Raw genomic sequence first — 27,829 nt, forward strand, 5'->3', positions numbered from 1 at the left:
TGTCCAGATGTCGCTCCTCTAGAGAGGACTTCTGTGACCATCGTGCCATCTCTCACTCTGTCCCCTTATCTGGCTTCCCATTGCTTCGTTGCACTTCTTACCACCTGACGTTACCTGAATGTGTTATTTGTGTCCAATATTAGAATGTAATTCCCACAGGTCAGGACCTTCTGTCTACTGTTATATCCCCAGCCTCCAGAGCGCTGTCTGGCACGTGCTCAACAAATATGGATCGAATCGCTTTTCCATCATGAAGATTTAACGAAGAAGACTGGAATCCTTCTGGCGTAGACTTGCTCATTCATTGCACCTCCTGAGTCTCTCTCACTCTAGGCAGGTGCTGGGGTGTGGACCTTGAGCGTCCCCTACGTGATTACTTGCACTCATCTGCAACAGCTTTTTCCTTATTTTATTGGCACACGATAGCCACACAATTTGGTAGGAGTTCGAGTTCAGATTCCATACCAGCATGCAACACAGGATCAGAGGCCTGATTTCCCCCAGGTGTTTCCACCCTCGGTCCAGGTGACACTGGTCCAGGTGAGACTCTGTCTGAGCACAGTCCCTGGATCTGTGGGCCGAAACTTCCAGATGCCCCCTTTCCAGCTCCCCCCCTTATCAAAGAGCCCAGGTCTTCTGCATCAAGAACACGGACTGGCCTCCCTCAGTCCCCGAAGCACTCTGACTTCTTGGCATTGATTCCCACTCTTCTGACTTGGGACTTTTACTTCCAGCACGAGGAAATTTTTCTTTCTTGGCTTCTCAGCTTCGCTATGTGTACAAAACAAGTCTCTTGTTACACATCATCTAGTGTTTTGTTGTCTTTGGGTGAGGAGAACTTCCCATGTCTGCTCAGAGCAGACGGTGGACATGTGGAAATCATTTATTTTAGGATTTTTAAAAAAATTAATGCTTTTTCTTTTTTGTTTTTTTAAGTTTATCTATTTTGAAAGAGAGCAGGCCTGAACTAGCATGAGTGGCGGAGGGGCAAAGAGGAAGGGAGAGAGAGAATCCCAAGCAGGCTCTGAGCTGTCAGCACAGAGCCCAACAGGAGGCTCAATCTCAGGAACTGTGGGATCATGACCTGAGCCGAAACCAAGAGTCGAGACGCTTCACCAACTGGGCCACCCAGGTGCCCCTATTTTAGCATTTTTAAGGCAATATTCCTGAAAGTTTTAATGTTTGTATATATCCAAAGGCACTTACACTAGGGCTCTCTATAGATGAATGCTAATAAAATTTTAGCTTTATATTCTAGGTCGCTGGACATTCTAATGTTGTAAAGGAAACTTGCAGCATTATTTATGAGTAAATTCTGTTAAGTGGTGACCCCATCAGTATCCATTGCATTCTTTTTTTTAAGTTTCTTTTCAGCATTGCATGCTCTATTTTCTTCTAGCCTTTTAGAAGAATTTTGTTGAATGGAAAGTAATTATCAGTGTGACTTCTCAGTTACATATCTGGAAGGTATTGTATGAGCCAAGGTTTACTTCAATGCCCTTTATATGCCTGCATTGATGAGTACTAAGTATACTCCCGGGCACGTCTACTAGGTGCTGTGGCCTGACTTTATTATATTCAGTGATAACTATTACCTTGTTTTGTAAGACATTTCTGTAATTATCTCACTTTTCAGGTTGAAATGCACAGACTTTCAATATTCAGTTTTGCTGTGTTTTAGACCCATCCAGAGATACAGCATTTCTCTTCCTTCAGAAAGTTCCCTTATCTTACTTCATGCCTTTGATTTTTAAACTTTGCTTCCTTCTCTCTCAGATGTGGAGACACCCCAGCTGAAATCTGAAGAGGCTTCTAGCAAGCTCACTGCCACCAGTTTGTGTGATTTCCTGGATGCTACAGACAGAAACTACTTTGTGAAACTGTGGGCCAAACTTTCAGCCAAAAAAACCCCAGTGGTAAGGAGGGGTGGAGGGGTGGAGGGGTGGAGGGGTGGAGGGGTGGAGGGGTGGAGGGGGCTGGGCCCCTACTGAACACTGCACGGGTCGGGCCCGGAGGAGATTTGGCATTTTGAGACCAACTTTCGCCAAAGTTCTTCTCTGGTGTCAGCTGAAGACAAATTTTTGGCCTCTTTCTACACTCGTGAGAATAGACGTGGGCTCCACAAAGGGCATCCAGTGTGGCTTTGGTGACTACCTTTCCCCAGCTTCCCAGGCAAAACTCAGCTCTCCTAGTTACAAGAATAGAAAAAGCGCTGCAACAGAATAAACGCGGTAAAATACGCATTTCGGGAGAAAATTCGCTTTCTTGTTGGGGTAAGTTTCTGAGTGGTGTCGTGCCAAGCCTTCAGAGCGAGCCCGCTCAGAGGCCATGGTGTAGAAGTTGGCAGCACACAAGCCCGTCATGTGACTCTGCCCCAGTTCAGTTCCTTGACAACTCAGAAAAATCAGTGTGTGCGGGAGTATGGAGTGCATTGTTGGCTCTGCATGGAAATTAGGTTGTGCTCATTTTCCACCTAATAGTTTCATAGGACAATCTGGGAATCTGAAGAGGCCTAGATCATGGCCACTGCCGTCATCACCGATTCCACAGGACTTGGCTTTTGGTTGTCAGGTCCTAGTTTGTTTTTCCTTAAGGCTAAAATGTTCTTCCTCTTCCTCTTTTTAGTGTTTGCTTATTTACTTTTGAGAGAGAGAGAGAGACAGAGACAGAGACAGAGGGAGACAGAGAATCCCAAGCAGGCTGTATGTAGCACAGAGCCCGACACAGGGCTCGATCTCACAAACCGTGAGATCATGACCTGAGCCAAAATCAAGAGTCAGAGTCTCAGCTGACTGAGCCACCCGAGTGCCCCAAGGCTAGGCTGTTCTAAGCAAATAATTATATCACGTTCTAAAGTCAGAGCCGCGGGCAGGTCAAGAGAATCAGACTGGTTACTTCAGACGAAAAGTCTCGGGCTGCAGTGTATACAGGCGTAGCTCTGCAGCCTACTTGGATTAAGTCATAAAATGACAGTGTCGCGGGTACAAGACACAGATATCCATTCAAGTCAGCTTCAGTAAGAGGTAGTTCCATATAAAAAACATGAACGAGTGGATTCACAGTGCGTCAGGAGCATGGATGAGGTATAGACCTCACAGGAACCGACCAGCGCTAGGATTAGAAAGTGAGGCGCTGGGGTTCCTCCGCCTTCCAGAGGCATCAAGTTCCTGTCATCTCTGCCCCTATTTCTCTCTCCTGTTGTCTTCTCTCTCCTGGCCAGCCTCCTCCACTCACTCGGGCTTCCCTCGCACATAACATGAACTCATTCTCACGCACACCAGCCCTGACTCTCCATGGCCTCTTGGCTGTGTGCTCACAATTCCTGGCCACTTCTCTCTGTCTCTTGAATTCATATTGTAGCAGGCAAGAGAACCTGACTGTCCAGTCACCTGGGGTAGGGCAAAAGGCACAGGTATGGATGAGGGCTTCTTAAAAGGCACAGAGGGTGGGTGCACTCCAAACATTTATAAATGATAGGAATTCGTTGGGACACCTGGGTGGCTCAGTCGGTTAAGCGTCCAACTTTGGCTCAGGTCGTGATCTCGCAGTTCATGAGTTGGAGCCCCGCGTCGGGCTCTGTGCTGACAGCTCGGAGCCTGGAGCCTGCTTCAGATTCTGTGTCTCCCTCTCTCTCTGCCCCTCCCCTGTTCATGCTCTGTCTCTCAAAAATGAATAAATGTAAAAACAAAAAAAAAGGAATTCGTGTCATGAGACTTAAGTGCAGGAAACATCATATTTATCCAAAATAGATTAGATCTGGAATCGTTCCCATTCACCAGGATCTGTGGGAAGTCAAATATCAGTCATTAGCAGCCGGGATCACTCCCATTCTTTGGATCAAGTTCAAGGATCTTGAGGTTTACCCCATCCTGGAAAATTGGGGAAGAGGAGTTACCTCCTCTCTCTCCACGAGGAGCCTACCAGCCTCGATCCTTCCTTCCATCCTGGGAAATCCAGCTCTTTTCAGCTCAGTCTACCCCTTTCTCTCTGCCCTTGTTATCCTGTCCTTGGATAGTATGATTTTATGCTTGTTGGGGCTTAGATTTTCTTTTTTTTTCTTTTCTTTTTTTTTAATGTTTATTTTTGAGAGAGATAGAGCTCAAGCAGGGGAGGGGGCAGAGAGAGAGGGAGACACAGAATCTGAAGCAGGCTCCAGGCTCTGAACTGTCAGCACAGAGCCCGACGCGAGGCTCGAACCCACCATCTGCAAGATCATGACCTGAGCCGAAGTTGGATGCCCAACCAACTGAGCCACCCAGGCGCCCCTGGGGCTTAGATTTTCAAATGTATGTTCTCCTTTGTGTCCCCAGGACACGGCGTATCCATAGTGTAAACTCTAGAACACAAATCCTTGGCCGTACTTACTCCTTCATGATGGGGCCATGTCCTGGCAGCGTCACCGACCGGCTCGCATCCCAGTTCTGCTGTCCTGCCATAACAACCTCACACACACGGAGGAGAAACTCACACCTCTCTGCCAGTTAGTGGGTATTCATGATTTATTTCAATACGACCAGTCTGAATTTTACCTGTTAGAAAACTTTCAGGCTTCATTAAAGATAGCTTTTGTCTGGCCAGGGGCACTCAGGTATTTAGGAGTGAGAAGAGAGGATAAGAAGAACAGAGGGGGGGAATCCCCCCCCCCCCCACACACACACACTATGTGTTGTTAGCTATAATTCCTGGCCAACATGTCAGTATGAAATTAATGAACAGTATGGAGAAACTGGAGAGGGAAGGATATGATAAAAAGGCAATGCGAGGGTAGAAGGGGCCACCTTGGTGGTGGTACATGGAGAAGGGGTGCAGGTGTTACCTACCACTTGTGGTCAAAAGGAGCCTCGTGAACTTTTAGGCAGGTCGTTCCTTACCTGCAGTCACCTCCCTGAGAAACCATTCAGCCCTGTAATCTAGAGCATCCGTGGTCTGGCCTGGTCTGGAACATGTATGGTGTTAGAGGGTTGGCAGTGACCCATCCAGGATGGTAACACCGCTCAAACCCCTTGCAGCCTGGAGGTTCTGGTATCTTTTCCGTGGGAGCTGGTAGAGATACAATGTAACAATGGCTTCACAAAGAAGCAAATCACATCCCCCCACAGCCAACAGCTACATTCTTCAGAAATACACACAAAATACTAGCAAAATACTAAACTACGCTGTCATATATATGGGGCGAATGTGCTTAAAGTTATTTTTAGTGCCTTATTTTCTTTTAAAGCTTATGAATTCAATGCTATTTTTAAATTGTAAGCATTTATCAGATTTTAGGGTATTAACCTTCTGCACGGCTGTTAACAATGCAAAAGGAGCAACATGACAGCAGAAGCCTATAGAGATGTTACCATGTTATGTTAGAGAACATAAATAGCCCCGACACACATTTGTAATTTGGAAAGGGCTTTCATGTAAATGATCTCCCATACCTTTCACTGTAACCTTTTGGAGAAGATGTTGTTTTTCCTCATTTTACTTTCCCAACATAAATTTCCACGTATTTCTGAAGCCTTTTTCCAGTGGATTGAAGAAAGCAATTGCAACTTCCTGTCAAAAACCTGTGTTGTAAATTGTTCAAAAAAAAAAAAAAGTACAAATTTTTGGCTTTTTTGGTGTCTCTTAACTGTAGATATAATGTGTTCATATTCGCCTTTAGAAACTGTCAAGGGAGCCATTTGACAGTAATGGATAGGTGGAAATTTCCTTTTTGGGTCCTGTTTCTCTGAAGCTCCTTCCCTCTCATGTTGAAGACCGTGGTCTTCCTCTGTGCTCATAGCCACCCAAACGCTCCGTGCACACGACGCCTTTCTGTCTCATCCCTGTATTCAAGTACTCCAGCTTTTCTTGAGCACGGTTTCCAACTGCAAGGTGTGATTACAAAATTTAAGGTGGACTATCTATGTTAATGTGAAAGACAAAGCAATGATATTGCTAGAAGATAATGTAAGAAGATATTTATGACTTTGAGGCAGGTGTAGATTCCTTAAACGTAATACTAATTACAAAGGAAGAGTTTAAACGTTTAAAATGTTGAGGAGCATTAAAATTAGAAACTTTTGTTAATTAAAAAAAAAAAACACAAAACCAGTATTAAAGAGAAAAAAAGACAAACGACACAGAGGGAGATGATATTTGCAATAACCAAAACTGGCCAAAGGCTTTTATTTAGAATATATAAAGAACTTTTATAAACTATTAAGAAAAAATGGCTCAGGGAAGAATCTCTTCACAAAGGAGAGTATCTAGATGGCCAATAATCAGGTGAAGAGATAGGCAACCTCATTATCAGGAAATGCAAATTATAGCCACAGTGAGATACCATTATGCATAAACCAGAAGTGCTGAAATTCTGAGCTGACTGTTGAGATGTGGAGCAGTGGAAATTCTTGTAAGACAACTGATAGAAGGTTCACTTTGTACGCTTTAGCGAATAGGTGGGCATTTGTACCCTACGCCTCAGCAGTGGTATTCCAAAAGAAATGTGCGGCTACGGGCACCGGAAGATGTGTGCAAGAATGTTTATGGTACCCTTGTGCATAGCAGTTTCCAAACTGGAAACTCAAGTGTCCGCTAGCAGTAGATTGGCCGAATAAAATTTTGAATATTCATAGAGTGAAATATGTGCAGTAATGAAAGTGATCCACCTTGGCTCCATGGATGTATCTTGCTAACATGCTGTTGAGCCAAAGAATCATTGACACTAAAGAATACGTGTTGTATGATTCTATTAACACATAGTTTAAAAATTGGCAATACTAGGGGCGCCTGAGTGGCTCAGTTGGTTAAGCATCCGACTTCGGCTCAGGTCATGTTCTCGTGGTCCTTGTGTTTGAGCCCTGCATTGGGCTCTGTGCTAACAGCCCAGAGCCTGGAGCCTGCTTTGGATTCTGTGTCTTCCGCTCTTTGCTCCTCCCCTGCTCGTGCTCTTTCTGTCTCTCAAAAATAAATAAACATTAAAAAAATTTTTTGAAAACAAATTGGCAATAGTAAACCATAATACTTAGGGTGTTTAGGTGATAAAAGTATAACAAAAAAGGTGGATACCATAAAGTCGGGAGAGTGCTTATCTAGGGAGGGGGAAGAAGGTGGTAAAGGTTGAAAAAGATGTGAGGCATGCTGGCACTTGTGGGGTTTAGGAGGGCACCTGGTGCAGTAGAATGAATGTCATTTGTTTGTTCGTTAGCTGGACAAGCCTCAGTGAGTTACTTAACTTCTCTGGGGGTGAGTGGGATTTCCTGCAGCTTGAAAAATCAAGGGCAGTCTACAAGGGGGTAGACCGAGCGTGATGCTGCAAAATCGAAACCCAAGGTCCAACTACACAATCGGGCTGAAGGGTTTGAAGAGAGTCAGGAATCCAGACCACAGCAGTAGGCCACAGTAGGGTGGGAGCGGTTAAGACCTGGGATTTACTTTCCTGTCCCACTGGATGTAGATCTGGGAGAAGGGGAATAATGAGCTGAGGGAAGTGTGGCCATGTGTGAAAGTAGTGTCCATAGTCTGAGTGATAGTTGTTGGAGGCTGAGTTCAGTCTGTCATTGCGAATTTAGCAAGCCTGGGAAGAGCCTTTGCTGTCCTAGCCATCCAGTCCGTTCCCATTTGCAGAAGGCTCCCTTCCCCTCCCCTTTCCTGCCCTAACGCGTTCCCTTCCCCTGCCTTCCTTCTCACTGGTACATCTTCTGTTCTTCTCACACGTCTTGAATCTGTTGAATTCCTACCAGGTATATAGGATCAGGATTTGCTTTTCAGTACATATCAGGTATTTGCTTACCAGACCCTGTTCTAGACACTAGAATGAAGTAGAACTCATCCCTGTGCTTACCGAACGTACCATCTGGTAGAGACCCCTCTAGTCTCTTCTCGTCAGTGTATCTCTAGCCCTTCTACTACTGCCTTCTTTCTCTGAGTAGAAAATGGGCCAACGGAGCATGGAGATAGTCTCAGTATTACCTCTGCTTAATATATTGACGGCTGTTTTTTGTTCCTCATCTCTGGGATCACTGGGACCCAAATGGCTTGTCTTTGTTAGAAAAGAAATGTCGAAGAATAGTATTCTTTGTTCTTCAACTTTGAAAAACATCTGCTAACATCATTTTTCTTGCTTGTGACTCTAAACAGCTTATCAATATAAAATGCTTTCAATGAATATGACCATAATTTCACAGGAGTTTAAATGGTAATAAAGTATTCAGTTTATTTCCTTATTCCTTGCTTATACAATCCTTGTTGCTTTATTTCTTCTCTCTTCTCAGCTTAAATGGTACTTACTTTTCCGAGTGACTCCCAGAGCATATTAATTTGAACTTCTCTGAAAGATTCCTGGAGAGCTGTAAATAAAATTTTGATCAACCTTACTTCTTAAACACAATTTTCTTTTAAGGTTTGAGTACAAAAAAAAAAAAAAGTGCACAGCTCTTTTCTTACTGCTGCAAAAAGTACATAACAAACCCTATGCAGTGAGAGGTTTTGTTTATACAAGACTCACTTTATTACTATTGATTACAGAAGTCAGAGTTCTTGCATTTTGTCAGATAACACTATACCTCATTTTCCCTCTCTGACACAACCCCTTTTTCAATGGCTGGCTCCCTGGAACGCATACGTGAAGGTTATGATGGCTTGGTGAACACTTTCTGCTCTGGAACTGGGGTGACATCTTTGCCTTCCAGAAAGAAGCAGTTCGATTTTCAACCTTCACTTGGCCTTCACTTGTATGTTTCTTCAGCCGGCTCTTCTGACTCTCTTAGGGAACACCCTCACTCGTGGGGCAGGCCGGCTTACTGAGAGCCGATTCTCCAGAAAAGAAGTTGCTGAATGATTGATTCACTCAAAGCCCATTTAGCAAATGTACGCGTGGGGCAGACGAGGCCAGTCCAGTCCTACAGAGTACCTGACTGTATGAAAGCCAGTGACAAGGGGAATCTGTGGTGACAAAATATTGGGCACCAGAATCCACTAAGCACCACTTCCTTTCGAGACTGGGAGGAAGCTCATCTCAGAGAGCTTGTCCAAGATCACACAGCTTAGCAATGTCTGTTTTGACTCCAAAAGAAAAGCGCTTTCTGCATCCACCGGGTTTATTAGATGCAATAGTACTACAAAGAGATGCTACTCTCTTCTGCCACCTGGTCACCAAGTGACACCGGTCACATAGGATCAGCAGTCTAAGTGCTTTTTTCAAGATAATGGTTTCCTATTAATTAGTCTCTGAAGGTGACCAATTAATTTTTAAATATTATTTGTGATCATTCTGTTCTTGATTTGTGCATATTGAACGGTATCTACCTGCTGCATTTTGTAACCTCATCGAAACTCAAATTATCCTCCCTTTGGCCAGTGTGAGCTTCTTCAGGTTGGCTCCTGTGTCCTTTAACATGACCTATGTCGACTTGGGTTGCCGTCCTGCTTTCTGTTAGGACCAGATATTCTACGCTCTTTGGTTCATTACCTACTCCAACCCGTAACCCCCCTATTCTCCAAGAAGCTCTGGTTCCTTTAAGCAGAAGATGGTAATGCAAGTCGCTAAGAGCAGAGTGCTCATTGCTATTGGGGTGGTCATTGTTTCTAGGCCTTTTCTATGGATAGATAAAATATTTCATGAGTTCAACTTAATATTTCCAATTCAGATTCAAGATGTGAGGATTTTTACTCATCTTCTCCTCTATGACATATCTTTCTTCCACACTGAGAATCCTGATTCTGAAAGACGTGGGAGATGATAGAACTCCAATGTCACTAAACTTCTCCCTTGTTTTTTCTAGATCACGTATAGAGGAGTCTCAGGATGACAATGCCAATGCTACTAGCCCCCAGTATAAAAACGGAAAACGGTTAAAAGTATTTTGTTTGCAAATGTTCTCCACCCCAGTTTGTTTATGGCGGGGCTGCAGCGACACTCTCAGTGCACAGTCATGTGCTCGCTCCCTTTTAATTCTCATTTTGTCTTAGTTCTCAAGTATGCTCACACTTGATACTTACCATTAGGCCTCAGGCCAGTGTCTCTACTAGTTTTGTCGAGGCTTATTCTCTGCTAGATCCAGAAAGGGCTGTGGGGACAGCATTGCCTGCTGATAAGCATCTGTCATACTTTAGACTTGAATTGTAGTTTTTATGACCTAACGGGTTTCCTTGTTTTGGTTTCTTTCTCAAGGGCTCTTACTGTGTGTATGTTGGATCTTCTTTGCCTGTCTTTAATATTTGTCATCTTCTCTTGAATCTTTTTACCTCTTTCTTCATTTCTTTTTGAGTTTAAAAAATTTCCTTCATTCACTTTCTGTTCCTCTGAAGGCATTATGTGTGTGTATTATTCACTCTTATATTCCTTCTGGTTTAGTTTTCATTTCTAAGGTGACTCTTTTTTTCCCCCCCTATTTCTAGTTCTTTCTTGAGTTCTGTCACCTCACTTAGAAGTTTTAAAAATTGTGGGGCTCTTGGCTGGCTCAGTCAGGTGTCCAACTCGTGGTTTGGCTCACGTCATGGTCTTGTGGTTCGTGAGATCGAGGCCTGCGTCAGGCTCTGCTCTGCCCCTCTCCCTCAAAATAAACATTTTTAAAATTTGTAAGTTATTTGTTCCTTAATGTTTTGTGTCATTTCCTTAATGTCTTTTAGTTAATTTTGAAATGGTAGATTACAGACTTTATGTGTTTCGTGAGCATGCTTTCCTTGTATGTAGAAGTGTTATTCTCCATTTTCTCTTCTTTAAAATAATAGCTTTGGGATTTTACTAGAAAGTTTAAAAAATTTTTTTTAATGTTTATTTATTTTGAGAGAGACAGAGCTAGAGCAGGGGAGGGGCAGAGAGAGAGGGAGACACAGAATCCAAAGCAGGCTCCAGGCTCTGAGCTGTCAGCACAGAGCCTGACATGGGGCTCGAATCCACCAACCACGAGATCATGACCTGAGCCGAAGTCAGACGCTTAACCGACTGAGCCACCCAGGCGTCCCAAAAGTTTCTCATTTTTATGGGAAATTAGTTCTCTCAAACATTTATAAGGAAGCATGGTTCTTTCAAGTTGTATTAAAATATACAGCAGTCTTCTTTTAGGGGTTTCCTGGCTCTGTTCCCCTCCACCACTTTGGTCTAGATGTTCTCTTTTCTTTGTCTCTGTTTCCTCTGTCCTAACTAATTTTTATTCTGCTCCCATCAGCTTTTCTTTAGTGTGGAGTCCTGTCTTAGAAAAGAACCATAATGGGTCAGTGTCAAGAAGTCACAGTTGAAGGGCACCTGGGTGGCTCAGTTGGTTAAGCATCTGACTTCGGCTCCGGTCGTGATCTCACGATCTGTGAGTTCGAGCACCCCCTTGGGCTCTGTGCTGACAGCTCAGAGCCCAGAGCCTGCTTCAGAGTCTGTGTCTCCGTCTCTTCTGCCCTCCCCCACTCTTGCTCTGTCTCTCTCAAAAATACACAAACATATAAAAACATTACAAAAAAGTCACAGTTGATCCAGCTCCTACGGGACTCACTGCGGACCCTTTATCCTTACCCACTACTGGAGTGAGAACGGGCCCCCCTGTATTCCAGCTGTGGCGCCCAATGGTGCTGCTTTTGTTTCCAGTGAATACTTTTGGCCATTTTGAAGTTCTGCTGTTCTCAGCTCTTTTAGTCCCCCTGTTGCTTCCTTTGGCTTCCTCTCACATGGACACTGGTACCGTGCGGTGTTGCGGCTATGATCACCTTTATTTAGGGGTTGTAGGGATACCTTGCCACCTAATTTTCTTGTAAATATTTTGATCTATTTTTTAGTTTGCTGTCTGCTTGCTGTAACTAGTGTTTGTGTGGGAATTCTGAAAGATCCAAACTGTGCTTCCACTGGTACTGTCATCTTCCTAGTCATGATATAATTTAAACCACTGATTAATATAGAAAAAAAAATAAAGATGGTATAAAGCAAAACCACAATAGAAAATATATGTGCTGCTATAGAGATAATTTGAGGAAAAATAATAACAAAATAACCTGGGAGTGAATAGTACAGCAGAGTTGGTCCATATATAGTAATTTTATAGTAGTATGAAACAATTTAGGTGTATTTGTGGAGTTATTTAAGCAGTTTTCAAGGGTGTTTTTAGAATCACATCAACTTAACCCCTAAAAATCGATTCTTGAAGGAATTCCCCCAAACACATGAAACCACTTGATGTGATGCTAGCCCCCAAGGCTAAACTAGGTGTTAGCCTGGAGGTATGGGCTCACGACCATGCCTTGGGCGTTATTCTTCCACTGGGATACTGGTTTGTTGTCATTTCCTATGAGATTTTAACGAAATATCAAGGTAGAGAGAAGGCTGGGAGTGACATTAAAGTCGAAACAGGTTTATTTCATAGTAAGTTTCTGCAAGCGAAGATTGCTGTTTAAACAAATGCTATTATAAATCCCTTTACAAATGGGTCTTTTATGTAAAACAAATAAGCACCTGCTAATCTATCTCTCCTGTAAATTAAGAATTTTATGTCAGATTTGCTTTAAGTGAGCAAATCCTGTAAATGGACGGTTGCTAAAAAGATCACGCTCTGTTAGATAAGCTGTATGTAGATACATGCACTATTTATAAAACAGCATGTGCTATCTTTTTTCTCCATCTTTTTATTTTTATTTCATTTTTAATTTTCTAATTTTTTTAATAAAGTTTATTTTGACAGGGAGAGAAAGAGAGCATGAGTGGGGGAGAGACAGAGAGAGAGGGAGAGAGAGAATCCCAAGCAGTACCCACACTGTCAGCACAGAGCCCCATGCAGGGCTTGAACTCATGAACCGTGAGATCATGACCCGAGCCGAAATCAAGAGTCAGACACTTAACCAACTGAGCCGCCCAAGAGCCCCTTTTCTCCATCTTTTTAAATCCCCTTTTGCCACCAAAGTATAAATCTTTTGAATGTGGAGATTGTGTCTTTTATGTTTTTGTATTCCCATCCAGTGGTTAAGTATATAATGATGGTGATGTGATGGTGAAACATGGGAGAAAGACCTCTTGCTTTGTCCTATTTCAGGGTCGTATTTAGCCCATCTGCTAACTACTCTGTGTGCCAAGATCTGGGAAGACTAAAGAGACAATAATAATATATATCCTTGAGAGATAATCTCATGGGAAAGATTAAAAAAATATGTATAACCATTAATAAGAAATTGCTACACTATTATTTAGATATCAAATAAAGTCGATACATTAAACTGTGGTCTTCATAAAACTATTTTTTATTTATAACTTCTTTTTCTTTCCACTGAACCAATACCAGTTGTTTATTTAGGCCTTCTTTCCCTTTTTCTTTCCACATATTTGACAATCTCTTGTAAGAAGACAGTGATTATGGGTACTTTTACCATCTGATGTATTTTTACCAGCAGTATAATTTTTTTCTCATCATATTTCTTGCCTAGGAAAGAGATTCTATAGAGAGACAATATGAGACAGCCCGGCAGGCCCTGATGGGAAAGATTCCTCCTCATCACACCGTTTTGTTTCAAAGGTAGCGATTTATCACATTTATTTACACCTGGGCATCTTTACCTTGATTCTCTAGGATCCAAATAGACCCCATGAATCCCAGATCATCGACCTAACCGGGGGCCTCTGTACTAAAGTAGATCCGGTGAATGAGTAGTAAACTGGTTCTATAAGTGGTATTTTCCTTTCATTTATATATTTTTAAAGAAAATGTAATATGTTCACAGCTCCTAGAAACTGATGGTTTTTTAAAAAATGGTATTTCAGGTGGAATTGAATACATATATCAGCCTTCACCAAAGCTGTTCATAACTGAAGGTTAATTATATCTTGCTGAATATCTTGTTCTCATCCATCACGATTCTCAAAACAATAGTAATTAATTATTTGTGAAGTCATTTATTTAATGCATCCTCCCCATATTAAACTGCAAATTCCATGAGGGTGGGAATTATTGTCTCTATTAATCTATGAATTCTCAGTTCTTAATATGAAAGGTTTTATTTAGTTCATTCTGCATAGTAGTCTTTGTGATGTTATGGCTATAGTAATTACTGTACTACTAATTGTTGTGTATTAAGAGGCATATTTAGGCTTTAATATTTACTCAAAATGAATAACTAGGTCATGATGGCTATAAAATGTTTGCAATTTTCTCATTATGTTACAGGGTTGTTTTTTTTTTTAAGTAATGGTAGTCTCATTTAAAAAAATTGTTTAATGTTTATTTATTTTTGAGAGAGAGAGAAAGAGCATGAGCAGGGTAGGGGCAAAGAGAGAGGGAGACACAGAATCTGAAGCAGCTCCAGGCTCTGAGCTGTCAGCACAGAGCCCGACGAGGAACTCAAACTCACAAACCTGAGATCATGACCTGAGCCAAAGTCCGACACTTGACTTACTGAGCTACCAGGTGCCCCTTAATGTTACAGGTTTTGATATTCTGAATTCTCTTTTCTATGTCATTTTAGAAAATTTGAGAAATAAAGTGAAGTCCCTGTTTTCAGAAAGTTAGGAAGAACATTGACAAGACCTTAATTATAGCATTTAAAAAAGCTTTTTAGAATGCAGTGATTCAAGGAAGCAGAATAAAGAAGCCATTAAAAAAATTTTTTTTCAATTTCAGTTCTTTTCATTGTCTATAATTTTAAGCTGTGGAAAGTCTTCAACCAATATAAATGAAACCAAGTTTTGTCTATTTGTTACCTATCCAAAAAGTGTGATGAATTTTCTCCATCTTAGTAGGCTATCTTTGGATAATCTGGTTCAAAAGATTGGCTGTGCCGTATATATGGAGTTCTACTGAAGGGCCAGGGGGGTGATGGCCAGGAGGTAGGCAGTGTCCTCCAGAGCATCAAAACTGGGGTCTGTGTGACCTCTGACCAGCAGCAGGACCATGCTTATGAAAACACTGGGGATAGACAACTAAGCAGTTTGAAATATGAGCTCCAAATGGGTCATACTAGGACAGAGAGATGCTTTGAATTTGCATGCATTTATGTGCAATTGGCCTACTTTGCACACAGCAACTCTATTTAGCAAGTCTGAGGGGAATAGAGATGGGATTTTTTTCGCTGAAAATGGTTAATGATTCTTTCAAGTCACTCTGGGGAAACAGGCTAGTAGAGATGAAAAAATATTTCTGCTAAAGTTCAGTTGAGATTATAACATTAGCATTTTTAGAGATATTTTATTCTGGTATCATTTCAAAGCATTGGATTGTAAACAAAATTCAAAAATATCTATTTCAGTTTTAATAGCAGTTGATACATTGCTGGGCCTCACATAACAAATGGACTAGGATTTATAATAGAATGCGTAGAATACGTCCTATCAGTAGGAAGATAATTTGCTTATATTAGTGACTTAATGGATAAGGAAGATTCAAAACAATACAAATTTGCTTAATCTACAAATTAGAATAATAACGCTAGTGTTTTAAGACAAGCTCTGGAGTAAATGTTGCAGTTGGTATAGTACATTGTTCCAAATAGATTTTATTAGCATTTGCATTTATGTGGATAACATTGGTCAGTATTTAGGTATTACATGTGTATATGTTTGTTATCATTACAAAATTCTTGCAGGTTTTCTTTTTCTGATTTCAGGGGTCTGGTACCAGCACCTATTATCAATAGTCTACATTATTTTACAGCTTTCGAATTACAGAAAAATTTTGACCTTTCTGAAGATTATTTTAAAACCCCCTTTGGACCATATTCTGAAAAGAGGTGAGTTGAGTTTTGTTGGATATAATTGGCTCTTTTCTGATGATTAGTTAAAATCATGGCACTCATCCCTAAGCTTCAGAGAAATCCTAAAACTGGGAAGCAGGGCCCCACCGTCCACTCTGGAATTTCAGAGGAGTAGATCCTGGCCCTCTAGGGAGGATACAGGCATATAACCTGTGTTCATACGGTTAAAAGCTTCTTTCTGGGATTTTGAATCTTAAGGGAGTGACACAAAGATGCAGGGCAGTTAGAGATCATTCAAGACACCAGTCGTGGAAGATCAAGCATCCATGGTGGAGTGCAAGCAGTGATGATCTACCAATCTCTTCCCATATTGAGACCTGGCTGTGAACTTGGTACCTGGCTTACCTTGGTTCCTGCCTGGGTTTTACGTGTGATTTCTCCATTTTCCATTAAGTCTATAAACTATGCAATAGCTTTTCAATAACTCTCTTTTAAATATTAAAATTAGCCAGAGTTGGTGTTTGTAATCTGCAATCAACATCTCTGATTAATGTAGTGCTGTGTTTCTAAATGTTTACCAGCCGATGTCTAACATTAAAGGAAAAGGGGGGCATTTCAGGGTTCCATTGCTTAATGTGTCAAAGTGTGGTTCAAAAGCTGAATATGTGTTAAGGTGAAGACTACATATAGACCACAGCAGACACTCCCCCACTGAATTCAATGCTTGGCCTTAGCAAGCATTCTATTATATTCTGTAATAGACAGAATAAAGCTGCTTCTTCAGCCATGTCTATTTCTACAATTGACCATCTCTCCATCGGTCTTGAATCCAAACTTCCCAAGCAAAGATCTGGCTGGTTGGGTCAATAACCACCTGGCAGAGGTGCCACTCTTGAATAGAGATCTGTAGGAAATAAGCTGGTCTACACATTGGTTGCACCTATATCAAGCACCCACCCTTTATCCGATTATCTGTGGCCGGGCCAGACAGACCAATGACAGAGAACCAAGTAGAGAACTCTTCAGACGGGGTGTGTGGGTTTGGCAGTCTCTCTGGAGTGTCTGAATACATGCAATGTATAGACAAGAAATGTGATGGGAACGAAGTGCACTAAAACATTAACAGTGGGTATTTCTCTAAGATTATCAGTTATTTTTATTTTCTTCTTATCCTTTTTCTGTAACTTCTAAATTGTGTGCACTGGATATGTATTTTATATTTATATCCTAAAAAGACTATTAAGAATCCATGATGATTTGATGAAGTATTTCGTCAGTGGAAAAAATTGGCCCATTACACACGATTAAGTTTCTCACATGTTAAAACAAATGTTAGTTAAGGTATAAGGAGTTAAATACAAATCAATGCCTATGATATAATAAGTGTTGAAATTGAAATGCATATGTATATCCAACATAATTAGGTTTAAAGATATTCATGCGTATGTATAGGAAAAAAAATACTGAAAATATCCGAATAGTATCTTCTGGTGATGAGATTATGACCAATTTTTATTTTCTTTGTTCTTCTCCCTTATTTTCAATGGTGAACACTTAATCAATTTTGAAGTATTAATATAACTTTAAAAAGTTATTTTAAAACTCTGCCCACAGCAAAGGATATTTTATAAGGGCATGTATCATGATAAGAATGACAGTTTAAAGAATGAGTGATGTTTTCCTTTATTTCTGAGTTCTATTGTTGTACCATTTGGATGTCCTTTCATAAGCTTGATGATGAAAAACAACCATCCCTTCTAAATGGTTCCTCCAAGCCTATACATTTCGCTAGATACTGGGGACCTAGTATTATGATTAGCAAGTTAACTTTCTTTGATAGTGTTGAAACTGTGGATCTGTGAGGATTTATTCAAGCTCTGAAGTTTTAGTGCACTAGGTTGATGAGAATCCAGTGAGAAAGAGAAGGTCTTAGTTCAGGCGGCTGTAACAAATTACTGTAGACTGGGTTGCTTGAACAACAGATATTCATTTCTCACACTTCTGGGTGCTAAGCAGTCTGAGATCGGGGACCAGCATCGTCACATTCTGGTAAGGGTCCTCTTCCTGGTTTGCAGATGGCCACCGTCTTGCCTCTTCCTTACATGGTGGAGAGCAGAGAGAGGAAGCAAGAGCTCTTGTGTCTCTTCTTATTAGGGTTCTGATCCAATTCCTCACAAACTCCGGCAGGTCCCACCCCCACCCCACCCCAATATCATCTTATTGGCATTAGGATTTCAACATATGAATTGAAGGGAGGGGAGTGGACACGTTCAGACCATGACAGAGAGAGAAAAAGAGTACTTAACAGGCTGCACTGGGCTTATTCATCGTCTGTCCCCCAGGTGAAAAGGGTGGGTCAGGCCTACCCTCAAGTCTGAATGTTCACTTGTGGTAATAGATGTGTGTCTTTCAACTCTGATATTTCTTTATACTTCTTTTACATCTGTCTTTCAAAGCATTTTCATTTAATGCTTTCTTTGATACAAAGGAAGAGTAATTGTTGAGAGACAGAACTTGCTCTGTAACCCCCCCCCCTTTTTTTTTTAAAAGGTTTACTTGTGTTTAAGCTCCATGGCCAACATGGAGCCCAGCATGGAGCCCAATGTGGGGCTTGAACTTACAACCCTGTAAGTTGAACTTACAACTCAAGACCTGAGCTGAGATCAAGAGTCAGACGCTTAACCAACTGAGCCACCCAGGTGCCCCTGGTGTGTGCTTTAAATGCACACATACTCTTTTTCAAAAATAAGAGACCAAAACATGTGTTATGGGTTGAATTGTGTCCTGCCTCCCACCAAATTTACCTGCTGGATTCCTAACCCCCTCAGAATGTGACCTTACTTGGAAATATGGTTGTTGAAGATGTAATTTGTTAAGATAAGGTCATACTGGAGTAAGGTAGACCCCTAATGCAATATGGCCACATAAAAAGGAGAAATTTGACACAGACATACACACAGAAGAGTGCTTGGGTGATGTAGAAGCCCAGGAACACCAGATTGCCAGAAAACCACCAGAAGCTAGAAGAAAGGCCTAGAATTCTTTGTCACAGCCCTCAGAAGGAACCAGTCCTATTGATACCTTGATCTTGAGACTTTTAGACTCTAGGACTGTGAGACAATGCATTTCAGCCACTCAGTTCACAGTATGTTGTTACAACAGCCCTAACAAACTAATATGATATGTATTAAAAATCCATGTGATGTGTTTCTTGATATTTTCTTTCTGTGCTTCCTTCAACTTACTACATTTGTATTACTTCAGAGATTTGGCCATAAGATCTATGGATTATTGTGTTTTTTCCTAAAAGAAGGAAGAATATCTTTATGCTTCTATAGTTTGGAATAGAAGATCTAGCCTATAAAACATAAATGCATCTAACATTGTATTTAGGACAACAATACTCAGTTTATTATACTTCTAGACAGAAGCGCCCAAACAGGGTTAATAATGGCACTTGCCCACTGCAAGAGGAAAGAACTGCTCAGTCACTGGGAAATCCAAAAATATTGATCTCAATTCTTTAGGGAGTGCTTCTTAGATAAGCTCAGTTACCTTATGTGGGAGCAAGAGATTGGAAAACAAAGTCTTGTAGGAGCATGGGTATCTACCTGAAGGGGGACTAGTATTCTGTGAAGGGATTCCAAAAACTGTTGTCTAACAAAAAAAGACAAACCCAAGAACTCAGTCCAAGCTGATAAGAGGGACCTGCTCCTTCAAACAAAGAGTTCAACTTTTCTATCTGTTGATAACAAGTACCCAACACTTCTAAGCAGAACTCTGGCTGCAGGTACATTGCTCCGTCCTGGACTGTCTCTGCCTGGGAACGTTGGGGCCATCTAGCCCCAGCTGTGGTTTGAAAGGTTAAGCAGAAGGCAGGTGTCTGTGCCCAGGGTGGGAAAGCTGATTTTGGATTCCAGCCGTGGACTACCACCCAAGTGCTACAGCCTCTGCTTGCCATTCAAACATAACACAGACAGCATGAGTGTCCTCACATTGGACGTGTCCCTCAGTATGCCTACGTCACCCACTACATTTCCTCCTGGGTCAAGGACACACCCAGGCAACTAATTGGACTGCGCTTCCTAGGAAGGGGGCCTTGAACTCCTGGGGACACCTCATTAAAACTCACTTCTACACTTTTGATCTCTGCTACTATCATAATATCACCCTGGTAGACAGAGACACCCTCATTAAATGACAAGCTTTGTCCTGAATAGACCCAATTTGCGTCAGCCTTTGCTACTACCAGATGTGAACGTAAGTTAAATGTGACGTGTGAATGAGTGGAGGTCACCCTGAATTTGACATTTGATCTTAGAAATGTACTTCTGTGCTAAGATAGTAGTTATCACATTGGAACTGCAGAGAAGAAAGCATAATCATGGCCAATTACCAGGCTCTGCAGTAAATAATTACCTACTAGTTTTCAACATTTTATTTATTTTTTAGGGTTTTTTTTAAGTTTATTTTATTTTGAGAGAGAGAGAGAGAGAGAGAGAGAGAGTGTGTGTGTGTGTGTGTGTGTGTGTGTGTGTGTGTGTGTGTGAGCATGAGCTGGGGAGGGGCAGAGAGAGGGAGAATTCCAAGCAGGCTTATGCTTTTGGCATGGAGATCGACTCAGGGCTTGAACCCACAAACCATGAACTCGTGACCTGAGCCGAAATCAAGAGTCTGAAGCTTAACCGACTGAGCCACCCAGGCTCCCCTCAACATTTTAAATTGTTCTTTGGCTAAATCATAAAAATACAAAACTATGAATATAAAACTTCATCTCATTAACATTGGCAGTGAAACGTAGAGCTCTAATGACAGTTGAGGAGGTGGGGTGGAAAGTTAATATGCATCATCTGTTGTTGATGGAACAAGAAAATGGAGATTTTAAATTCAGTACATGGAGATGTAGTTCTGACAGACGGGAGAAGTGAAAATAGTGGTAGAGCTATTTGGGGGGAAAATAGGGGAAAGGATGAATCCTTTCCGATCATAGCAGAAATCCGTATCTGCCAAAGATAAGTTTAAAACCAGTAAGTCAAAAGAGGTCAGTAACATTTAGCAATAAGATTATTGTCAGAATATCTAAAAACAGACATGGTTAGAAATGGTTGGCTCTCAGGAGAGTAAAAGTGATATCGGGAGAGGTAGGGCTTGGATTGTCACTTTTTATTATAAGTCCTTCTGTATGATATCACTTAGTTTTAATTATATGTATATACAGTTGACCCATGAACAACACAGGTTTGAACTACATGGGCCCATTTATATATGGATTATTTGCAGTACAGTATACTGCACTGTAAATGTGTTTTCTCTTTCTTACTAGCTTCTTTTTAATTTTTTTCAATATTTATTTTTAAGAGAGAACGTGAGCAGGGGAGAGGTAGAAAGAGAGGGAGACACAGAATTTGAAGCGGGCTTCAGGCTCTGAGCTGTCATCACAGAGCCGGACGTGGGGCTTGAACTCACAGACCACGGATCATGACCTGAGCCGAAGTCGGACGTTTAACCGACCGAGCCACCCCGGGCACCCCATAATTTTCTTAATAACCTTTACTCTATGATCCTTTACTGGAAGAGTAAGAATGCAGTTCATAATACATAAAACCTACAAATTATGTGCTCATCAACTGTTGGTGTTATCAGTAAGGTTTCCAGTCAACAGTAAGCTGTGAGTAGTTAAGTTTTTGTGGAGTTAAAAGTTATGCATGGATTTTCGACCGCACTGAGGGTCAGCACCCCTAACCCTCACATTGTTCAAGGGTCAGCTGTAGTAAGTTGCTTAAAATGTTAAGGAAATGTTTTTGGAGAAATAAGAAAAAAAATGAGGACAAGATGAGTACATTTTGACTTTATAAACATTTCGAGTTTCTCTAGGTCCAAAACAAATGTAAAAGGGAAACAGCAAACTCTTTAAAATATAACACAAGCGTTAACATTCAATCTGTAGAATTCATGCAAATTGATATGGCAAACAGGAAGGTAGATCATCCAAAGATCAATGAGGAGAAGACAGTTTACAAATGACAGGAGACAAACTAATTCACAAATGGATAAATTTTAAAATTCAGAAAGACTGTTGAATCTTGGTGGGAACAAAGCAGCAAAGCCCAGCTACGTCCCAGTGCTCTGCATGTTGAGCCCCTCCCCTCCCCTCCATGGACCTGCCTCCCCTGGGAGGAAGCCAAGAAGCAGGCGAACCCCAAAGGGGGGTAACCTGGTGGCAGGATGTGCACTGGCCCAAAGACAGGAACATCGGACACCCCAATCCCACCCAACCTTATCCCAGAAAGGGCAACAAAATCACAGCCCCCCAAAACTAGCATTGGGTGTGCCCATTGCGTGATCCAGATCAGGCCCCCTAATACACTTTCATTTCCTCTATCCTTGAAGTAGCAGGAGCCGCCATATACAAACTGCACTTGATTCCGAAGCCCTAGGAATTAGTATCTGTGTCTTGCTCATCTTGTGAACACCCCAGCATCCACCATGATGCCTTGCTCTTAACAGGTGTTCGGTTATGTTTGTAGATTGTAGGAGAAGTTTATGCTGATACGCGCAGTGTTTCCTCTGTCCGCTGCCATCTAGTTCCTCCTACTACAGGTACCGCTGAAAATTTTAGCTCGACAGGGATGTACACCGACTACTGAAAGGACCCAGTAACGGTAACCCAGTGAAGCCACAGGCATAGATTGTATGGCCCTTGGTAGTTTCTCATCTCAAAGATATCATTCACTTTTCATTTTTCAGTGGCAAGGAGTCCCACATCATCAAGAGCTATTCTACATTATTTCGTGCCTATCCGTGGTCCAAAGAAATGTCTTTTCAGCCTCCAGAGGGCAGCATTTGTTCATACGTAGGATCAGGAATAAGCGAAAGTGAGGCAGATGAGACCCTAAAAGGTATGAGTCATTTTACATATGGTTCTCATATAAATATTAATGTTATAATTATATCTATTTCCCATTGTTTCCTGCTTTTTATTTTTTTAATTAAATGAGTGTTTTAAGTCAGAATCTCTCCTCTGAGGTGGACTGGGTTTTTGTCTCCCATTGTTAGAGATGAGAAACAAAGTTCAGAAAGGTCGGGAATATGTCCAGGGTCACTTACTTAGGCTACTCAGAATGGGCTTAAAATACACTGCCCGCAGGGGTCTTCTGGGGCCAAGGGGCCTGTGCTCTCTGTGGCAGGGCTTTGATGACTTAGGCCTCTTTCAGTGAAGGTGAAGAAAAACCTGGAAGATTTCAGATTGCCGGCCCATCTCCTGCTCTGGGAACCTGGCAGAATCCCGATGGTTTTAGATTTTAAGGCTCTGGCCTACCCACGTCACCCCGTCTGTGCCCCTTCCTCCTCAACACACATGTGAACGGGTATCTCCAGGCACCAACAAGACAGGCGTTGCCTTTTCGTCTGTGGGCATAGCAGCAGTGTTCGTGAATGACAGCGAGTAAAGACCCTGAACGGTGCGAGGAGACTGAAGGGCTAGAGGGGATGTGAAAAAGGGAGAGAGTAACCCAGGGTTGGGATAGAAGGCTATACTCTGTGAGCAGCAGATAGGGCCGTGAGTACACTGGGGGATTCTGGAGGACCTGCAAGCTGGCACGGGGCCGCCATTTGTAGCCCGGGGTAGGTGGCCAAGTTCTGCCTGAGCCCAGAAGAAAGCCCTCTGGATGTGGTGTGAGAAAGAAGTGAAGTGCTAGATACCAGGCATTATGATTATAACGTTGTACACACACGAGCAGAAGATTGTGGTAATTTTCTGCAGGATGGTGTCTGGAGATTTCTTTTGTTCCTTTGAATGGGCCATGTTTTCCTCTTTCTTTATGTGCCACGTGATCTTCGGTTGAAAACTGAGCATTTGAAAAAACAGCCACCTCTCCAACTCTGCACATTGCACTGAGGGCCGGAGAAGACCGTCACTAATTAGCAGGGCGTGTTCTGAGCCCGGGGTCAGCCCAGTGTGAAGGCTTATGGTCTTTCCAGTCCTTTTCCGGGCATGTACCTTTCCCGGACCAGTGTGTGTACTTTTTTTCCAATTCTCCACTGTACACAGGTACTGTTTCAAGTCTTAATTTCCCTCGCCCCTTAAGAGTCTCACCCCAGCTTCTTCTTGGGCCTAATGAAGATGTTCTATTATATTCTTCAAGTAGTAATTTCTTATGCTAGGTGTACGTGGGTCTGTCTTCCCCACGACCACCTTGTGGGTTTTAACTAGCCATGCCCACTGCTTCCTGAAGCTTCACCTGTGTGAGATCTGCCAAAAAGCTGTGCCACTTTTGGCCCTCTGAAACCCGAGTTAGGTGACCCAGACAGGTCAGAACATTGGTCTACTCTCTCTTTTTCACAGGAGGAGGGTGGGACAAAGGTGAATTAAAACAAACAGACCAACCTTGAAATTTCCTACTGGGGTGTGTGTGTGTGTGTGTGTGTGTGTGTGTGTGTGTGTTGGTGGGGGCAGGCAGAGAGAAAGAGAGGGGGAGAGAGAGAATCCCAAGCAGGCTCTGTGGTGTCAACATGGAACCCAAGTCGGAGCAGAATCCCACAAAACTTGAGATCATGACCTGAGCTGAAAGTAAGAGTCAGACACTTAACCGAATAAGCCACCTAGGTGCCCCCCTCCTGCTTTTAATGCGGCTTTTTTCTTGGCTGGGCATTCACTTGCTTGCTATGGCTCTTCCACTGATTTCCAGAGCTCCTACAGGGTTGTTTTCGTTCGTCTTGTCGGTCAGTGTTTGCACGGGAGAACAAGGGCCTGGAGCTTCCCAGCCTGCCATCTTGCCATTGTCTCTCTGGGGTGGTCTTCTTAGCAATACATCACATGACTGGTTCTGGGTCACTTAAGCTCTCATATCTTTTCCACACAAACTGCCAAACCAGGTTTCCATCATCTAATCAATCTATCTAATCTATTTTTTTCTTACGTGGATGCAACTTTTATTTTCATCTTTTTATAATCTTGGTCTCAGTCCCACATTTTAGTTTAATTAGATCATTTTGGATATTGATTCATCTTCCATATTTATTACTTCATGGGTTTCTGTAAAACCAGCATGTTTGCTCTCTATGCCTTTGTCATAGTCTCTGTCAACAATAGGATCCAGGACTTGGCCAAGGGTAGTGCCCTGTGACAAGTGTCTGGAGACTCAATTCTACTTGGCATGTGATTCCTAATCATATCTCTCTAGTGTCTTTATGTGAGAAACTTTGATATATGCCTTGCAGAAATTAAGACAGACTATCTCAGTGGTGTTTTCTAACTCAGAGGTCAGCAAGTTTTCTGTAAAGGATCAGACTTTTCTGCAAGCACTAAACCCTCCCGTTGTGGTGTGAGAGCAGCCATGGACAGTATGGACCAAACTAATGGTCATGGGCTGGGTTCCAATAACTTTATTTGCTAAAACATACTGCAGATCTATGGGCTATAAATATATTGACCCCTGCCCAAGTAAAAGGGAAATTAAGTTAATTTGAAATAATTGTTTTTTTTTGCAAATCCCTTCCAGCACTTACTACTCACTCTGGTATTTTCTAAATGCACCAACCATTTCTTGCATAAACTTGAGGTTATGCTTAAGGTTTAAAGTCAAGTGTACTGGTTTATAAATCCTGGTTCCTTCCCATTTTAAAAATGGCAATGTTATTTGTCTCCAGTACTTTTCTCACTGTTCATGCATTCTTTGAGACCAAACACTCCAAAAGCACTTCTGGAGTTATTTCAGCACCGTGGGATACAACTTACCTGCGTGTAGAAATGTGAACTGATTTAGAAAGGAGGCTTCTTCTACTGTCTTCTTTCTTCTTCAGGGCCTTTCTTCTCTTAAGATGTTTTTGTCACCCTTTCCAGTTTAAAAAAATACCTCCACGTAGGCGGAGAGGGGGCGGCGGTATGTGGGGAAAAGAAGAAACAGCAAACAAGGAGGGAGGTTTCCGGTTTTTTGTTTTTTTTTTTTTTTTTTTTTGGTCCTCTGCTAACATAATATCTCAGAGAGCATGACATTCTTGCTGTGAATATACCTTAAAAAGGCCCATTTCCCTTCAGTGATTCAGATTGCTTCCATATGCCCCATAGATAGTCTTCTTGATCTTTTGGTATAGATCACACCATTTTTCTCACTCTGTAGAATACCATGCTTCACTTTCTCAATCCCCACTATGCTGCTTCTCCCCAGTGAAAATTCAGCTTCCTCGGCCAGCAGCCACCATGCTCAACCTTCAGTCTCTATCTTCCAAAGTCCTCTTGCTTCCCACAGTCTCCAGTGGAACCTAGCTCCGTGGCCCATCCTTGGTGTCTTCATCCTTGGTGAACAGACCAACCTTAGAGCACAGTATATGAGATTTTACTAGGAAGGACTTCAGGGTATATAGGTGCATGTCTGCATTTGTATGTCTGTGCCAAGTCTGGTTAAGAATGATTGTAAAAGAATATGATGCCAGGCAGTGTTACAGAGGGTATGAGCAGGATACAAGAGTAGCATAGGAATTACTTGCTTTGGCAACCTTCTGATCATTGGGCAAGTCTACACAACCTCAGTCTCGTCTAACCATGCACAGGGTATATGTTAAAACTCTGATTTTTTATTGCTTGGATATCATTTGTTCCCTATAGTTTGTTTTGAATTAACTCTAAACAATATTGTGGTGCTTACAACATTGCAATGTTTATTTTCTTTTGTTTAGTGTACCAAGAGGTTAACTACATGTACTGTCTTTTTTTCTTAATGTTTTACAGTGCTACGTAAACAGTCATTTCCACATGAAAAAGCGTCTGTCGAACACAGAAGACACATGATGACCTCAGTTGTCAGTCAACCAGGTCTCAACACCAAACTCATCCTCCCTCCAATCCCTCAGGGCTGCAAGTGGACCAGTGGTTGACATTTGATCTTAACACGTAAAACTTGTTCTGATCATGTCCAATCCCTTTGTCTTACCTGGCCATGGATCCTGTTTCCCACTCAACCAATTACCTACAAAAGAATGTTCTGTATGCCTTAATTCTCTCAATCAATTTCTTTTGTGATTCTCTGAGTAGTGTCTTTTTTTTCATGTAAATTATTTATTCTTAGCTTTTAGAAATGTAATTTCAGTTTTTCTCCTAAGCTGTTAATGATTTCTCCAGCTGCTTCCTGCTCTGAAACATCAGGTGGCAAAATCTCCCAAGATCTCTGCATTGCTATGTACATAGTGATTTTTGGATATATCCAACTGGGATTCTGCTTTTGAAATTTCAATGCGCCCATTTAGAACATTAGTGTATACTCTAGGGGGATTGAAATATTTTGTTCTTCTGATTATGAAAGTGTTGTAGAGTTCCATTTAACTTGTGACCAATAGGATATCGACTGCATCTCTCAAAGGGAATTAATTCATGTCTTTTTCATGGTTCATGGTTCTTGACTTGCTTTAGCAATATGAAGGAATAAGAACTATCATATATTTATTTTAGTTCACCCTTTCCTGACTCTGATTATGTGCTTCTCGTCATTAGACATATTTCTAAACAATTTTCATCATCTGTATAGTTTCACTACCTACTGTTTGCAGCAAAAAGAAAGAAAGAAAAAAAAAGAAAAACAACAACAACAACAAAACACTGGGTACTTATAGATAAGGCTAGTATTCAGCTGATATGTGCCAGTAAGATTATCCTGGTTCGTAAAACATTGAAACACATCTTTGGATTGGTATATTGTCTCCTCTCTGAATCCTCTGTACATGATGATTCATGGGAACAGGAGCTTTCATATAGTACTATACTATTTGTTACATACTTAAAATACCAAAAACCCTCTAATGACTTCCCTTTTAAAAATATCAAAACCCCCTTTAATAACCCTTTCTCCCATTATCACATTTGGATGTGACATGATTTGCTGTTGGCGTCTGTCTTCCACCTAGCCCTAAGCAGTCTCAACAGAAGCCGCTTGAAGTTCTTTTCTGGCTTGGTGGGAAGGGACAGGAGTGGGGTGGGAGGGAAGGGCAGAACGTGAAGAAAAGGACAGGCTGAGCAGGAAAAGGGAGTCAATCCTCTCTGAAGAAGTAAGGAGGGAGAGAGTGGGATATTTTAATGTTCACCAGGATCATCTAATCTTTTAAAAAGTTATTATGAAATATTTTAGACATACCAGAAGATATAAAAATAATAGTTCCAATTTCAGACAACATGGAGGAGATGTACTTGTCCCTATTTCTTCCACAAAGTACAGTC

The 27,829-nt window shown here is 41.7% G+C and overlaps 1 protein-coding gene across 1 annotated transcript; it reads left to right on the forward strand.

Moving 5' to 3' along the window:
- Nucleotides 1-1,776: 1,776 nt before the first annotated feature.
- Nucleotides 1,777-26,641, forward strand: LOC125917056 (leucine-rich repeat and guanylate kinase domain-containing protein-like; the record flags this gene model as incomplete). Its single annotated transcript, XM_049623309.1, has 5 exons — nucleotides 1,777-1,916; nucleotides 13,366-13,454; nucleotides 15,538-15,660; nucleotides 22,372-22,523; nucleotides 26,351-26,641. Coding segments are annotated over 5 exons (650 nt in total), but the record flags the coding sequence as incomplete, so codon positions are not given.
- Between the last annotated feature and the right edge of the window lie 1,188 nt (nucleotides 26,642-27,829).

The sequence above is a fragment of the Panthera uncia genome, unplaced genomic scaffold (assembly GCF_023721935.1).
Source record: "Panthera uncia isolate 11264 unplaced genomic scaffold, Puncia_PCG_1.0 HiC_scaffold_1438, whole genome shotgun sequence".
Lineage (NCBI taxonomy): Eukaryota > Metazoa > Chordata > Mammalia > Carnivora > Felidae > Panthera > Panthera uncia.